The following is a 17,578-nucleotide window of genomic DNA, read 5'->3' on the forward strand; positions in this document are numbered from 1 at the left end:
AATGTTTTAAATAGATGGTTTTTTTCTGCTTTTTTTTGTACTACAAGAACTATAGAATATTCATCCATCGTAGTTTTTAATTTGATTAAAGTTACAGGATTACAGTGTTACGGTTACCTTGTGAAGTTTAGTTTAAAAGTGAAAGGTTATGTTTAAATGCAAGCTGTCATTTATGTTGTATTGTTTTTTAAAAATGGGGTGTACATGAATTTGCAGCATAGCATCCAAACAATTTATTGCTGTGATTTTTGTAATTAAATCAACTTTCCTCATAGATATGTTATACCTATAGACTGCCTTGTAGTTGTCCTTACTAGTGCAGATTCCTAGCCTTCCTCTGTTTACTACTGTCCTTTATTTCATAAAATAGAACCAAGAAAAGAAAAAAAATAAAGCAATTATGAAAAAAATAAAGGGAATTATTTTTCCTGTCCTGTGAAAACACTCATTCATCTTCTGTGGCTCTATTTTCTGACATTTGTGTTTTGTAACAGTGAAGGGAACTAATATTTGCAAAAAGGTCTTGAGTAAAGAGATTCATGAGATCAGATAAAGCTGATGAATGTGTAAAAATATTGTGCCTAGAGAACAGTGGATGACTATATGTATATAAAATACATATTTGCATATAGATGAGAATAGGCAGAACATAGTTGCTTGATACATGTTTCTTCAGAATTAATCTCACTCTTTCTCTACACACAAACACACACACACACACACATACACACACACACACACACACACACACACAGAGAGAGAGAGAGAGAGAGAGAGAGAGAGAGAGAGAGAGAGAGAGAGAGAGAGGTGTGCAATTTATCAATAGGTAAAGCATTTATTTTACACTGCCGAGAAAAGAAAGGCAAAGGCACAGATGAATTTATAATATTTCAAAATTCTATTTAAAAAGAAAAAAAATTGCATGCACGTATGATCAAAATGTCTATTCTTTAAACCCCTTCACAGCTGATTGTGTTGTGGTATATCTGTAATTGTGAAGCATTATACTGCTGTACTCTTTCAAAATAAATTATTGTATCCTCATTAACTGAAAACAAGATAACCCACCCCCAGCAAATAAGATAATAACACCATCTGTTTGCTCCATTGAATTTGTAATGAACAATTACTAGAACATTTTAAAGAGTCCATCTGGAAAGAACTTCAGATATGATATATGGTATGATATGATACGTTGTAATGTAATAATAGGTTTTACCAAAAATTCCTAACTCAGGTGGTTATGAAAAATTTAGAAAACATATTTTTGCCAGAAAATAGAATCCAATTTTTAAAAAATTTGCACGTGTTCTGAAAGTATCTAGAATCTTTAACAATAGCATCCATGGGTTTAAAATGTGTTAATTTTTATATGTTTTTGTTGTACCACTAATACTGCATGCAGTGCTAGATATGGGCATTTAAAACAAAATCCCTTCTTTTTCTGTGTATTGTTTATGTTCAGAACATCTGTCCCTGATTTGTCCAGAGATGAAGACATCGAGACAGTTTGTTCTATAAATGTGCTTGCTCATCCCCACTCAGATGGAGAATGGACACCCAGACAGAGGTACAATGCATGTTACCAGGATAAATCAAATAATCTCCATGATGAACCCTTTTCATGAACTCCTTCCTTTTCAGACTTATTCAGCAATTAAAGGAAGGACAAGACTTTTCATGCTTCTGGCCTTAATGCTATGAGTATCTCTCTCTGGTTTCAACTCCATTTTGGCCATTTAAACTCCATTTCAACACTTCCAGTTTCAGTCACACATTCAAGGCTCAGCTATATGTTACATATGAATGTGTGTAAGCAAATGTCTTTCATTTCAAAGCTGTGGGAAGATGAATTGTTTGGAACAGTTTTTAAGTTGGGAGCTGAGAAGGATTAGTTCAAGCTTTGTCCTTCTAATAGAATACAGATTTTCTATATATTTCATATATAACAGGAATGGTTTGATCTCTTACCTTGTTAGGCTTAATCTCAGAAAGCTGTTGGCCTTAAGTATCCATTTTTAGTTATCATGTTCTTTTTGTTGGTATAAACATATGCAAAGCCTTTATGTCTCTTTAGGATTGAGTGCTGCTTGTTTTGAGGTGATTATGTTGCCACAAAGTGTAATGGTGCCTATTCTGTTTGCAGCTTCTTGTTAAGCATTTGTGTAGAGTGGTTGAGTGGTTTCTTGAACTCTATTCTGCCTTCCTGTGTCTTGCTTAGAGCAGTTCTAGATCTTGTCATTTAGAAACACCCTTTTGTTTAATCCAATTTGGCTGTTTTCCAAGAGGCAGATGACAGCCTCAACAACAGGGGTTGATTTGAAACATATTGCAGGATAATGTGGCCTAATCTTTCTCTTTTTTTTTTCCTCCCCTCCTGCTATATTATACTATCCAGTAAACCTAGAACTTGCATAGGGAGGTCCTTCCATCTCAATGTTCCAGCAGAGGGAAACTTATCTAGTTCTTGTCCTGACCGGACCTCTCACTGTCCTGCTGCAGACAGGTAGAACAGCCAATTGCATTTTTGGATTGGTGATTAACCTTTTAATACTGTTAACGGTATACAAGATTGGCGGATCTTTTCAAATTGATATTGTTTACTAACTCATGGCAGGAAACTGGGAAGTCATTCATAAAATTTTTGTCTGGGATTTTTAAGTCATAATATTAATTGTACAAAAGTATAAATCTCCCATCAAACAGTGTCTGTCTGTCTGCCTGTCTATCTGCCTGTCTGTCTCTCTCTCTATCATCTATTTATCACAGTGGTCGGTTTCAAATTTTTGTACTTCCGGTTCTGTGGGTGTGGCTTGGTGGGCATGGCATGGCTTGGTGGGCATGGCAAGGGAAAGATACTGTAAAATCTCCATTCACACCCCACTCCAGGGAAAGGATACTGCAAAATCCCCATTTCCTCCCAATCAGCTGGGACTTGGGCGGCAGAGAATAGATAAGGACGGGGCCAGTCAGAATTTTTACTACCAGTCTCCAAACTACTTAAAATGTCCGCTACCGGTTCTCCAGAACTGGTCAGAACCTGCTGAAACCCACCTCTGATCTATCACATAGATCACATGGCACTCGTATGACTCCTTTTTCTTTCTTCAGATTTTTTTTTAATATCCTTCCTTTCACCCTGCTGGCCTTAGAATTCATTGATTACTGCCTTACATTCTTGGTTTTTCTGTCTTTCCAAAGTTGGGTTTTTAAATTCCGGGTTCCTGATTGCTAGTCCAGCCCTCTGTCCTAGCAGAGAAGAAGGTAGTTTTTGATAGCAAGTCATAAGATTTCCTCAGTGTTGCATAACCAATTTGATATTGTATTTTTCTAATCGTACTATATTTTATTATAGTGTATGTCTCCAATCATACTTGCCAACACAGGGATTTGGGTGCAGAAATGAAACTTTTCTGGTTCTGAGGGCTTTTTTATTCCTTCAGTGAAAAGAACCAATTTTGCACATACGATTTTCATGCCAGAAGAACTATTGACAAGGAAGTACAGTAGATCGCTCTTCGCTAGGAAAATGCCTGGATCTACTCCCTATATTTACATTAAAACCAATCTAATTCAGAATATCTTTCTTACAGTAACAGGTTCTGACAGTTTAACAGTTCTTAAAAAAAATGTATGCATCCAGTTTATAAGTTTATGAATATATCTAGTAATAGATTATTCTAAACCTCCAAAACAGCTGGGTGACTTTGAACCGGCCATTCTCATTCCCAGCTTATCTCATAGGACTGTTTGTGTGTGTGTGTGTGTGTGGGGGGGGGGAAATAGGAGTATTGCATATCTTTGCTGCCTTGAGTTATTTATTAAAAAAAAAAAAACAAGACAGATGAAATAGGTGATATAATTCTAGGATAAGAATCCATTTCAAAGGAAAGTTAATTGAAAAGTGATTCACGGTTGTGCAAGACAAGACTGTACCACAGCCCCCTGAGACTTCCCTCAAATGCAAACTATAGCTATAGCTATCACTTTCAACGAAGAACAGTTTAGCTTGCTCTTGCAGCTCCTGGTTGTTCTGGATGTTTTTCCATCTCCTGAAGCTTACTGTCCCAAATACGTTTTAAGGAAACCAAAAGTAAGTTATATAGGTTTGCATGAAAAAAAAAAGTGTATAAAGTGGTGATCAGCAATCAGAAACCGAAATTGTTCTGAAGCAAGAGAAATCCATGGGGGTGGGGGGGGATTGTCAGTCCCCTTGTTAATGGCTTACATCCCTTTTAGGGCGTGGGAAATCTGTAGACTGGCTGACAGCCTCTGTCACAAGGAGGTTTTGCGGCTTGGGGTTTCCTTTAACGCTTACTGGCTGGTGTGCTTTTATAGATTCATAACTTCCTTTGGAGATCATTTGCTTGTGCTTTTTTTTTTTTTTTTTTTTGCCTGTGTCTGATGAGGAAAAAAATTACACTTCCCATTTCTGTAGTTGTTGAGTTTCTTATCAGGAGTGACATTTGAGAGCAACCAGTCATCAGCTTCCTGAATAGGTTTCTTTATCCTTTGTTATTGCATCAGATGCATCCATACGTGCACAAGCTGTTCATCCATATGTTTTCCACATTATGAAACAAGTTATATCCATCCTTAAATATAAAAAGAAATAAAGAAGATTCGAATAAGATTATGCTTTAATCCATATTTACACCAAGGCTGCTATAATTTAAATGCTTATTTTAATGATATAATTCTATATTCTGAAAGATCAGTGCATTTCACAACCAGGAAAGTTTCTGTAATTTTCTGATTGTATCTAGTGTTTGTAAAAGTAAAACCCAAGTTATAATAAAAGTCTGTTTTTCTTCTTCTCTAGCTAGAGAAGGAGGAAAACATTCTAGTTATTTAAAAAATTATTTTGCTTGCAATTCAAATTCAGGGGTGAAATCCAGCAGGTTCTGACATGTTCTGGAGAACCGGTAGCGGAAATTTTGAGTAGTTTGGAGAACCTGCAGATACCCCTCTGGCTGGTCCCAGAGTGGGATGGGAATGGAGATTTTGCAATATCCTTCCCCAGGAGTGGGGAGGGAATGGAGATTTTGCAGTATCCTTTCCCTGCCATGCCCACCAAGCCATGCCCACAAAACCAGTAATAATTTTTTTTTAATTTCACCACTGTTCAAATTATGATTTTTTTGAAAGCAGTTTTTAAAAATCTAGCACTGATGATGTTACCTACTTTGGGTAATGAATTGTCTGCAAGAAAACAACCAAGCTCAGAGAGCATCAAGGGCCCTTCAGCATTTGTTCTAAAGTAGCCTGCATGAAAGGGATAGCTTTCTTCCTGGGGATTATTATTGCAACAGAAATGAATGGAGCCTGTAAATAAATATTTACAGCATGCTTTCAGTTAGGGGTCTACACTTTCCAAATTTTATTTTTTGTTTTTGTATGGTTTTTTCTGAATTGGGATAATGGGATAATTGCTTAGCCTACTCCCAGTTACCCTAAGATTTTTTTTATTTTAGTCATGCCATTGATTTCAATGAGCAGTTTCCATTCTTCCCCCTGGGTCATTTTATAGTGATTTTCCAGGATATCTAGCTAATGAAGTTATTTTTTCTGTTTTTCTTTCTTGTTGACAATTATATACCTCTGGATATCAGATTTCTCCCACCTTAACTTATCCATACTATGTGCCATTGAATCACCATCATACTTTATTTGGAAATAGAGATCAATGTTTGTAAAGCCCTTGTTTCTTATGTATGGATGATATAATTTTGACTACATTTCTACTAGCCTTCCTTCCTTCCTTCCTTCCTTCCTTCCTTCCTTCCTTCCTTCCTTCCTTCCTTCCTTCCTTCCTTCCTTCCTTCCTTCCTGTTGTGCCATGTTATCTTTGTGTGCACACTCTAAGAATTAAATGTAGGCACCAATGTCTTCTTTCCTCCTCAATAATTGATTAATGGTGCCATAACTGAGCAGTGCCAAAATTATATATACTTTAAATGTGTAATTTATTTACTCAACTTGCTCTTTGTACTGCAAGACCTCTGCTATGGTGCCAGTCACATTAGTTATTCAAACGGATCATTTTGTGTCAGCAATTTTATTCCTAAGGGGGAAAACTACCCCTACTGAGTGAAGGGTTCTGCATGGATTTCAACAGGGAGATCAACATGTTTTGATTTTGAAAACAGTTTGTGCTTAAAACACCCCATTTCAAGTTCAGACCAGGGGTGAAATGCTACTGGTTCGGACCGGTTTGGCTGAACCGGTAGAGATGGCGGCAGGTGGTTCAGAGAACCAGTAGCGATGGCAGCGTGAGGCTCCGCCCACCCAGCCGGTTGTCATTACTTTCTGGTTTTAACCTGTTTTTTACCATCTGTGCATGCACAGAAGGGTTTGCGCATGCACAGAAGGTCTGTGCGTGCACATGATGCGTGTGCATGCGCTCGAGTGAAGTGTTTGCGCGTGGCACCTGCACTTCCGAACCAGTAGGGAAGGTAAGTAGATTTCACCCCTGGTTCAGACTGATTGTATGGTGTTGAAATGTGTTTTTTAAACAAAACCAGTGGTATTCTGAACTTGAAACAAGTTTCTTTTGATCTCAGAAACCTGTTTCAAACTTGAGATAAAGCTGTTTGGTGTTCTGAATGTTCCAGTAAGATTCCGACAGCGTGTTTCAAATTTGAATCACCTGTCTGGAATTTAAAATGGGCATTTTGAGCTTGAAACCTTTTGCACAGTTATCCAAAGCCCTGTGCAATTCTGAGTTTAAGAGGATAAAATTCAAGATATGCCGACCTGTGTGCTGTTTTTCCTGTTTCAGGCGCCACTGTCACTGTTTGTGCACATTGCACTTCCCATATGTGTCTTCCTTTGCGTGGGCATATACAATAATAGTCAGAATTATCTTTTGTTGACCTTGTTCTGTCAAACAAAGAATGAGAAGAAACCTTTCTGTTTTTTTCTGGAGGGTAGAGCAGGTCCTAAAGCTTTTATTTTGCTGTGATCTCTGGCAACATCCTTTAAAGGGTGCATCCTGTTGAAACGAATACAATTTACCTTTGTATAACACTGATTACTTGAAAACATGTCGTGTACACCATTTGGCAAATCATCTGTTAAAAAGGGAAAAGCACAGTGAGTTTACTGTTTGTTCACTTATACATGTTTCAGTGACTATGGTGCGGTCATATGTGCGGTTGACTTCCCAAAGGAAATATTTGGAAGTCTCTTTTCTTTGTCAAACAGAAGAACGGGATTATTACCTCTTTGTTTAGCTTCAGAATGTTGAATCTCACTTTAGTTTAACATCATCTTAATCTCCTCCTCTGGCCAGCAGTTTGGGTTGCCTCTTGATCAAGGCTTATATCCAAATTGATTTAGTAGCCTTAAGTCCATACAGTGTCGGCACTCAGAATAGAAAATTGAGCAGCCTGCTCGATCTCATGCTCTTCCTGATTCTTCCCTGTTCTTCCTGCAGCCCTTCAGATTCGCGACCTCTCACTCCTAAAAGTGATTCTGAATTAGTCAGTAAGCCTCTGGAAAGAAGTGTTGCGAACAATAATCCTCAGATGCATTGGGACTGGGGTGAACTACCTCAAGCCACAAAGGTATGTGAAAAGAAACAAGAATCAGACATTACATATATTTTTTTAATAGAACACTTGAGGTTTCTCATCTGCCTGAATGGGATATAGAACTCTGAAGTGACTAATAGATACTGAGGGAAGATGTAGCTATTACCTGATAACCATAGTTTATCATTACTGTAATGTTAGGAATATTGGACTCTTAGCCCAGTCTTCTACCTGGTGTTTAGCCATGGCTTTGTAGAGAGAGCAAGAATCTATTTCTCTTTTAGACACCTTATACAGTAGTTAGCTTTAATTGTGGTTTGTCCAAACAACCAAATACTGTATTTTTCAAAGTATAAGATGCACCGGGCTATAAGATGCACCTACCTTTTTTGGTGAGGAAAACAAGAAAAAGAAATCTGCCTCTGCCTCTGCCTCCCAGCAATTTTGCCTTGTTGCAACAAACAGCAAACAGCCTGCTTTACTTTCATTTTCGTTTTTAGCATAGCTTGATTAGCATAAGGAAAAAAAAAATCTGCTCCAGCAAGTTACCTCCTTGCAGCAAGCAGCAGAGGCCCACGCAAAACAGCTGAGAGGAAAACAGCTGCGAGTTGGGAGGCCGATCCAATCAACTTGTGCTAATTAGGTTGTGCTGAAGCTGAAAGGAATTGCTGCTTGCTGCAAGGAGGTAAACTGCTGGGAGGCAGAGGCCAAAGGGTGGGGGCCAGTGGGTGGGCGGGGCTACATTTGGTGTATAAGATGCACCTAAATTTTCATCCCCTTTTAGCGGGGGGGGGGGGAAAGGTGCATCTTATACTCTGAAAAATACGGTATTGATCATGGTTTAGATACTTGCTTGTTCAGTTAAGCTAGAGTTAAAACCAAGAACAATTTCTGGTTGATGCAAAAAGGATGAAGCGTAGCTCAGAAGCTGATGGTGATGCTTCCTTATGTTTTCTTAGCACCTAGGGAGATGATACAGGTGGGAATCAAATATATGCTTGCAAAACTAATGCATGGTACTGTATTTGCATCATTGTCATTTGTCCTCTCACTTTCTGGAAAACACAATAATTGAATATGTGGAAGGAAGCAAAATTGTTGCCTGGTCTGTGGCCTTTAACTTACCAGTGGGTTTTTGACTGATTTCCAACATCTCAATACTGAGCAGAATTTGAGATACTGAATTCACTTTAAACAATTCTACACTTATTTAGGAGCGTTCCTTTGACCAGGATTCCTGATTATGACTAAATAACTGTAAAACCTGGGTTTCTAGAATTGTTCCTACACTTCTGGTGTTACAAATGTGGATTGAATTACAAGCAGAGGATTGGGTCTCTGTAATAAAGAAATATAATCCCTTACTCTACTTTTTAATTATTTCATACACAGTCCAGAGGAAGGCGCTGAAGTTACGTTGGGTTTCAGATCCTGACAATGATGCTGTCATCTTCTCAATAAGAACTGGGTTTTCTCAGTATTGTTCCTTCATAGAATTCAGTATAAAGGTGATCCCCTAGTGGCCTTCCATCCTGCTGCCGCCCAGACTAACGTTATGTAGTTCTGTCAAGATCATGTCATCATGAGACTGTACCAGTGGTGAAATCCAATTTTTTTTACTACTGGTTCTGCTGGTGTGGCTTGGTAGGGGAAGGATACTGCAAAATCTCCATTCCCACCCCACTCCAGGGGAAGGATACTGCAAAATTCCCATTCCTTCCCACTCCTGGGGGAAGGATATTGCAAAATCTCCATTCCCACCCCACTCTGAGGCCAGCCAGAGGTGGTATTTGCCAGTTCTCTGAACTGCTCAAAATTTCTGCTACCGGTTCTCCAGAACCTGCTGAATTTCATCCCTGGACTGAACCCCAGGATATAGTGGTCCAACAAAAGTCTGAAAGCATCACACCAGAAAGCAAGGCTGCCTCTGTCTCTTTGAAGAATATACTTGCAGGCAAATCCAGATTTGTTTCAGTGCACTTTATGAAATAATCCTAACCGTTAAGAGGGATTTGCCCTACGATATATGAGTGCAACAAGGTTGCTTTTGTTTCTCACGCTTTGTGTCACTTTTTGTTCTTTTTTTCGGGAACCTTTTTTGAATGATGCCCTTTTCTTTTTTCTTTCTAGACTGCCATCTCACACAAGCCAAAAGAATCCAGCACCTCAGTGACTGTGAATCCTTCTGGAAGCACTCACTTTCGAGTCATCCAGAGTACTGATATGGAAGAGGTTCAGCACTTCTCTTCCCTGGCTGACCTCGGACAGGAGGAGACTGTGCTGGTTGTGGAAGAAGCGGAGCTCCTGGCACCTGAAACATCCCAAACGGATATAGAGACTTTAGGGGCAGCAACCCTTCCACTTCCGGCCGGTGAAGAATTAAAGCCAGCCACAACGTGCTTGATGCAGCCAGCCGGCAAAACAGATTCTCCCTCGAAAAGAAAGGGTACATATATATATAGCAACTTTTGCAACCAAGCATTATTGTCAACAACTTGTTCCCAGTGAAATTAACTGGCCTTTCCAAGAAATGAGCTAATGAGGGGAAAGAGAAAGCAATCTGCCTCCTGAGTCAACAAAAGAGGCTTTTCATACTTTCCCTTCTTCAAATGGGGGCAGCAGATTCCTTAAGACACGGGGAGCAAGAGCAAAAGATGAGCGCTCAGTTAACAGTGCAGTTTTCTAATCCTTCAAATGGAAAAAAAGGATACAGGTAGTCCTCGACCTACGACCACAATTGAGCCCCAGGTTTTTGTTGCTAACTGGTTTGAGTGAATTTCACCCCATTTTGCAACCTTTTGTACTGCAGTTGTTAAGTGAATCACTACAGATGTTAAGTTAGTAACACGGTTGTTAAGTGAACCGTGTTGACTTCGCTTGTGAGAAGGTTACCAAAGTGGATAACATGACCCTGGGACACTGCAATTGTCATGAATATGAGTCTGTTTGCCAAGCATCCAAATTTGGATCACATGACTATGGGGATACTGCAACGGTCGTAAGTGTGAAAAACAGTCATAAATCACTTTTTTTCAGTGCCATTGAAACTTTGAATGGTCACTAGGTGAACTGTTGTAAGTTGAGGACCACCTGTAAACTGTACTATGAACCATAGGTTTGCTGTAATGGAGAAAAGCATAAATAAGAAAGCAGCCACAAATTTCCATGCTTGAGATACAACTTCAGCTACTTAATCTCATCTGCCTATCCATTTCTGCACCCACAAAAACTTATTCCAACCTGAGTCTGTTATACCACTGTGATTCTGTGCTACGAATTTTATTTTCCTATATACTTTTAAATGGATCAAAAGAAGTTCTTACGCATTTTTGTTCCTTCAAAGGAGAAAAATGTATCTGCTTAAAGCACTGTGCAATAATAAGATTTTGCATTTTGCAGATAAACGGAGCCGACATCTTGGTGCTGATGGTGTATATTTAGATGATCTGACTGACATGGAGCCAGAGGTTGCTGCACTCTATTTTCCTAAAAAGTATGCATGCTATAAACTGACATTATTACCATTTATGGAAATAGCTTTCTTGTGTCCTCATGTACAAAATTCTGTCCTTTGTGCTTTTTGAAGGAAATCTGTACTTCGATGAAGTGTGTCTGAAATTACCAAGCCAAAACTTGTTTTTTCTCTTATTAAGACAAATTCATTTTTTAAAAAAGTGACAAATTGAAGAAATAAAATGAAAGGATAATGTTGCTGGAACATTACCCTGTTTCCCCCCAAATAAGACATCCTCTGATAATAAGCCCAATCAGGCTTTTGAGCGCATAGCAATAAGGCCAAGCGCTTATTTCAGGGTTCAAAAAAATATAAGACAGGATCTTATTTTCAGGGAAATACGGTATCATACCTCTTCAGCTCTGGTGCTAAAAGGGCATCTTTTTTGAACAAACATCAAACATAAAACTCCCAGTGCTGTTATTTATTATAAAAATTAGTGCCCATCCAAAAGAAGCACAGGGAAACTTTGAACTGTACATTGGCTGTTAAAAAAAATATGTCTAAAGTAAGACTAGAAGCATGCATTGGGAGTGATTTCCCCCCTCTACCTGTCCAAATCACTCTACCTCTACCTGTTCAAAACCTGGAAGCGCTTTTGTTTGAAGACTTTAATAAGTCTTTGAAGGCTTTTAAATCATTCAACTAGAGAGATTCCCTGTAGCGATTGCTTAACCTACCAAGGCTGAGAAGTAGGCTAGATGAGTCAGATGATGAAATTCATGAGTCCTCTGGCTTTGGGAGGAGTGGAGATCATTAAATTCTTCTTCTCTTTTCAGCGGTGATCATATTCCCCTCTCGAAGAACACGAGTGAAAACAGTCCCCGCTCAGCCAATCAATCCCCTCAATCAGTCGGAAGCTCAGGGGTGGACAGCGGTGTTGAGAGCACTTCGGATGGAATCCGAGACTTGCCCTCCATTGCCATTTCACTTTGTGGCGGACTGAGCGACAATAAAGAAATATCCAAAGGTACGCTCAACACATCCACTTTGTTGTTGTTAGTTGTGAAGTCGTGTCCGACCCATCGCGAACCCATGGACAATGTTCCTCCAGGCCTTCCTGTCCTCTACCATCCCCTGGAGTCCATTTAAGCTCATGCCTACTGCTTCAATGACTCCATCCAGCCACCTCATTCTCTGCCAACCCTTCTTCTTTTGCCCTCAGTCTCTCCCAGCATTAGGCTCTTCTCCAGTGAGTCCTTCCTTCTCATTAGGTGGCCAAAGTATTTGAGTTTCATTTTCAGGATCTGCCCTTCTAAAGAGAAGTCAGGGTTGATCTCCTCTAGGACTGACCAATTTGATTGCCTTGCAGTCCAAGGGACTCGCAGGAGTCTTCTCCAACACCATAGTTCAAAGTCCTCAATTCTTTGGTGCTCAGCCTTCCTTACGGTCCAACTTTCAGAGCCATACATTGCAACTGGGAAAACCATAGCCTTGACTATACACACTTTTGTTGGCAGGGTGATGTCTCTGCTTTTTAATATGCTGTCTAGATTTGCCATAGCTTTCCTCCCCGGGAGCAAGCGTCTTTTAATTTCTTGACTGCAGTCCCCTTCTGCGGCGATATAGGAGCCCAGGAAAATAAAATCTGTCACTACCTCTACTACTCCTATTGTAAAATACTGTAATGCCTGGTTTGAACGCTCCTACCCTCTTTGAAAAAGTGTATAGTGACCTCTTGTGGATATTGCGTGGTAAGGCATGTGTGACAGAAAGTATACAAACACCCTTCCTTTAAAGAATTTGTACATAACATGGTGTTCTTCATTACAAGTATTCCACGGCTTATGACCGTTAATTCAGCAACTGTTAAAAATTGTGTCAATCCTGAATGGAGGGATTTACTTATGACCCATTCCTGAAGTTACGGGTGTTGCAGCATCCCTGAAATCAGAATAATGAAGATAACGAATCAGATAATGAAAATGTGGATGCTTGGCAGTCCACCTGCCCTTATGACTAACTGTAGGGGCGCTTCAGCTCCTCCCACCTCCTATCTCCCCCATCTATGTCTGTAAACTCCAGGGAAGCTCCAAAAGCCAGTGTGAAGCTGCTACCCCTCCCCACAAAGGGCCAAATGTCTGGGAAATCCCAGCCCAGCCTTGCTCTAAGGTTACGCAAGAGGCACCACTGCCAGCAACCTGGGGACAGGAAGGCAGGAAGAAGGCAGGCCACATCTTCTTCTGATAAATTGCTTATTAAAATGGATGTTACCCAAGATAAATTATCTATTTCAAATAGCACCAATTGAAATTTGTGAAAAAACTTTACAAGGATGGCAAGACGCTGTCAGTCAATGTGGCCTTGCCCTTCCGAATTTTAAATTGTACCATGAAGATGTACTGATGAGACTATCTAAGTGTGACAAAGGGTCTTAGTAGCTCCAGTGATGCCGAGAGTGATGATAGGACCTTTTAGTGTGGTCTCCCTGCCAGATAGGTCAAAAGGGTGGTGATGGTAGCAGTGAAGGTAACAGTAATTCTCAGTGGGGGTGAGGACAGGTGGGGCTGTGTCAGTTTGAAGGAAGCTAACACAATCCAGGAAGAGAGCCTTTTCTGTCATGATGCCCCCCCATTAGGAACATCATTCTCCCAGAGATTAATCTTGCCCTGACCTTACTAGCTTTCCATAAGGCCCTAAAGATCTGGTTCTGCTACTGAGCCAGGGATGTATGGTTGAGCCCTATGGCAATGCAAATTGAATAAAAACTCAATTAGCACAGCAGGGAGTAAGAACTTGAAAATCAAACTGGAAGAAAGCAATGAGAAACAGGGTCTATATTGTTGTAAGACCATCTCTACCCTGTTTCCCCAAAAATAAGACATCCCCTAATAATAAGCCCAATCGGGCTTTTGAGCGCATGCGCTAAAATAAGTCTCTCCCCGAAAATATTTAAACTCAGAGCTGGAAATCAGGTAAGACAGCAAGAGGAGCCCCATCTTGTTCCACATGCCCCAAAATAATAAGGCCTCCCCGAAAATAAGGCCAAGCACTTATTTCAGGGTTCAAACAAATATAAGACAGGGTCTTATTTTTGGGGAAACACAGTATTAGTTTTATGATCCTGTGAACACTAAAGTTTTACAAGTTTTATACTTACTAAAGATGCGGTGGTGGACAGCTTGAGTATTTGACAAATTATAAGAGGAGCTAATATAAGAACATTCTTATATTAGTTCTACTAATAGGCTAAGAAGTGCAAAGTATGGAGAAATGAGGGAATTTGAAATTATACTTTTACAAAACTTTGTGAAGAGAATCTCTATTTCCAGCATCTGCTTCGAGGATAAAAATAGCCTCTACACATGGACATCATCAGATACAAAACAATAGAATCATGTTAACTAGATAATAGGAAATAAAGAAGGAGAAATACAATGCGGTAAGCCAGAAATTTCTGTGTGCAGATTGTAAAACAGACCATAAACTATTGGGGCCATGTTTGCATAAATTAAATCTAGACCATGGGAGAGAACAAGATTTGATTCAGTTAATTAGAATGTAAAATCAACTTAAAGAGCAAATTCAATATGTGAAAGAGAACTAAAAGAGCTATATAAGGAATTGCAAAAAATATTCCTAAAATTTAAAAGAAAAAAAAGTTCTAAATGGCTTTTAGAGCAAGCTATTTAAATAGACAGGAAAAGTGAAGGATGAAAGTCTTGGAAGGATACATAGCAACCATTTTTGGCACGAAGCAAGAAAAAACAAGAGAAAAATCCAATCCCTTGTCAACAGCTAAGAAAAAAATCAAAAAGAAAATAAGAAGTTCAGGGAAAAAAAGCAGGAAACATATGGCTAATGTCAGAGTAAGCACAGAAGAAATCTAATAGAAGCAAAAGAAGTTATAAGAAAATGGAAGGACTACACTAATAGCTTTTATAGCTAAGATTTCAGAATGACAGAAATATTTTTTTTTAAAAAAGAATACACTCAGGAAGCTACTCCATGGAAAAGTGATCCATGGCAGGTAGTAGGAAAGTAAGTGCAGATGAAATTGCCAGTGACCAGTTTAAAATTGCAGAAGTGGCATTATAAGTGCTAAAGCGCACTTAAATATGAAACAATATTCACTTGGCTCAAAATAATACTGGAACATACCAGTATAATACCGTAACTAAATCAAAGGGGGATACAAGCACATGTTTAAATGACCAAACAATTTCAGTGATTTCTTAAATGGAAGTTTTTTTACTTAAGATCTTACAGGGAAGAATAGACCCACACGTGGAAAGAGATATGCTTGATGAGATTTTTGTAAAAGAGAAATAAGCCAAATAAGAGGAAAGGAGCAAGAGAATCCAAGAAGAAAGTTTGGCTTTTGGTTTCTCAACAGCAAAAACGGACTTGCGGCAGTTTGGTAAATCTGCTGGAAACATGTTTTATTTTTCTGAAGAATCCATCGTATATGAGAAGAGCTGAGTTTGGAGGAACAGAATAAAATAGGAATGGAAAGGCAGACTTGGAGAAAATGGTGAAGCATAAGACATTTCAATGACAGCAACCATTAGAACAGCCAAAGCAGGGGTCTCCAAACTTGGCAACTTTAAGACTTGTGGACTTCCAACTCCCAGAATTCCTCAGCCAACTTTGCTAAAGTAAAGACTCCTGAGCTAAAGTAATGATCTTCCCTATGATAAGATCAGTTGTGAAACTTGTCTGTTGAGAAACAGCAAATTATAGATTGAGAAATCATTACTAAGAGAAAAATAAACCTGAGGAGAACTAATTAATCAAATTTAGATCAAATAAAGGCCGGCAGCTCTCCTGAAGTGCTGGTCAGCTGGTCACAGAGTTTGAGCTTGTGGTATAAGAAAAAAAAAATGGGTATATGTTTGGCACAGCTGAATAAAATATGGGAAGTTGGTTAAACGGTTTAAAGGAGAGATTGCAGAACGGTTTGTAGAAAAACTGTTGTTTATTGCAGGTTGAGTTACAGGTGATTTGTCCATGCAATTACCAGGAGCATGTGACTAATCAGTTAGCAATTTACGTGCTACTCTTAAGATGTTTATCTTGGTTCTTGCCCCTAATCTTAAATCATGCTGTTAATGTTGTTTTCAGTGCTATTTTAAAGGGTACCATTCATGTTGATTCAGATTAGTATGTGCAAGATGACTTTATTTATTTATTTTTATTAATCCAGAAAAGCACAACCTAGGGGGAAGGCAGGTTTGGTTGCAACCACCATCCAGGAGTTGGTTTCAGATTAGGAAATTAATTACACATTGCAAGGAGTCTTTATCGCCAAAGCTATATGACTGACCATATAGCCTGTATATATGTATTTTTCTTTTCAAAAAAGATTCCTATTTCAGTTTTATAATTGCCCGTACACAAATTTATTCAGATCTGTGATTCAGCCTAACCCCACATTCAGACTGAGGTTTTCTCAAGACTAGTCGGGACAGACTATTCTTAACACTGAACGTGTGAGTTTATCTGCTGGAATTCCTACAAATAGAACCAAGGCAGGTAGAATCTGCTTCAAGCAATATTCTCTGCTTCGGTTTTGATGGGAATCTTCAAGTAACAGCCTTTATATTCTTTTTCTCCTAAAACTATGCTGTGCTGACTATCTGAGATTGCAGGCTCTGAAACTGCTTTTATGCTTCCGTGGTTTCCTAAAGAAGCTAATTCTACAATATATTCCAAGCACTATTTTAACCTGTTACTTGAGGTTCATTCGTGGTTTTTTCCCCCTTCCAAACAGAAAACTTTTTAGAACAAGAAGTCTCTTATCAGCAGTTTGTGGACAACCCAGCTATTATTGACGACCCTAACCTCGTGGTGAAGATTGGAAATAAGTGAGTACGTCTTAGCAGAATGAAATGTGTGCATTTTGTTAAAAAAAATAAATAACCCCACAAAACAGGAATTCTTGAGCGTGAACAGATTCAAAAAGTTCTAGGGTGCCTTGAGCAATCGGTTGAAATTAACAAGATGGAACTGAAAAGTGAGAAATTAAAGGTTCTGCACCTGGCTAAGAAATATATTGTTTTGTTCTCTTAGATACTACAACTGGACAACAGCAGCTCCACTCCTGCTGGCAATGCAGGCATTCCAGAAACCTTTGCCAAAGGTGAGATTGACCATGCCAGCTTTGTGGGCAAAAATCCTTGCTCTCTTTGTCTAGCCAGACTCTGTATGTTGTAGTGTTACCCCTCCCACCCCATCTCATCCTGGGCATCTGGTTTCTTCTGTCCCTGACTAATACACAATTGTGGCTCATTATGGGGCAATGTAACCTTTTTGCTTTCTTTTTTGTAGCAGTCTTTTTATTCTTGGTTTAAGAATGACGACAGAGTTAGAGGTTCAGACTATATATATATATATATATATTAAAAATAGCAGTTTCCAAGATAACATTTAGCCATTTCCTTCTTAGTTCAGTCATATTGGAAAGTAAAATTATGTCTCTGTGTGACATTTCTTCCAGCTTGCCTAGTTCAAAGTACATAAGAAGTATTTAGGTAGCTCAATAATTATATGAATTTTGAACTATGAACTTCATAGGCGCTTTGTAGAT

The 17,578-nt window shown here is 39.0% G+C and overlaps 1 protein-coding gene across 4 annotated transcripts in view; it reads left to right on the forward strand.

Moving 5' to 3' along the window:
- Nucleotides 1-17,578, forward strand: part of LPIN1 (lipin 1) — a 111,497-nt gene that overhangs the window by 72,965 nt on the left and 20,954 nt on the right. For 3 of the 4 annotated variants that reach the window (XM_070932987.1, XM_070932989.1, XM_070932988.1), the window contains 8 exons: nucleotides 1,466-1,570; nucleotides 2,399-2,506; nucleotides 7,439-7,568; nucleotides 9,666-9,981; nucleotides 10,935-11,028; nucleotides 11,829-12,019; nucleotides 16,763-16,856; nucleotides 17,062-17,131. In XM_070932987.1, the coding sequence (XP_070789088.1) occupies nucleotides 1,466-1,570; nucleotides 2,399-2,506; nucleotides 7,439-7,568; nucleotides 9,666-9,981; nucleotides 10,935-11,028; nucleotides 11,829-12,019; nucleotides 16,763-16,856; nucleotides 17,062-17,131 (1,108 nt within the window). The remainder of the gene's footprint in view (nucleotides 1-1,465; nucleotides 1,571-2,398; nucleotides 2,507-7,438; nucleotides 7,569-9,665; nucleotides 9,982-10,934; nucleotides 11,029-11,828; nucleotides 12,020-16,762; nucleotides 16,857-17,061; nucleotides 17,132-17,578) is intronic. The other variant, XM_070932990.1, reaches the window with a different exon arrangement.

This window comes from Pituophis catenifer, unplaced genomic scaffold, assembly GCF_029215685.1.
Source record: "Pituophis catenifer annectens isolate HBS135680 unplaced genomic scaffold, rPitCat1.0.hap2 SCAF_1, whole genome shotgun sequence".
NCBI lineage: Eukaryota > Metazoa > Chordata > Lepidosauria > Squamata > Colubridae > Pituophis > Pituophis catenifer.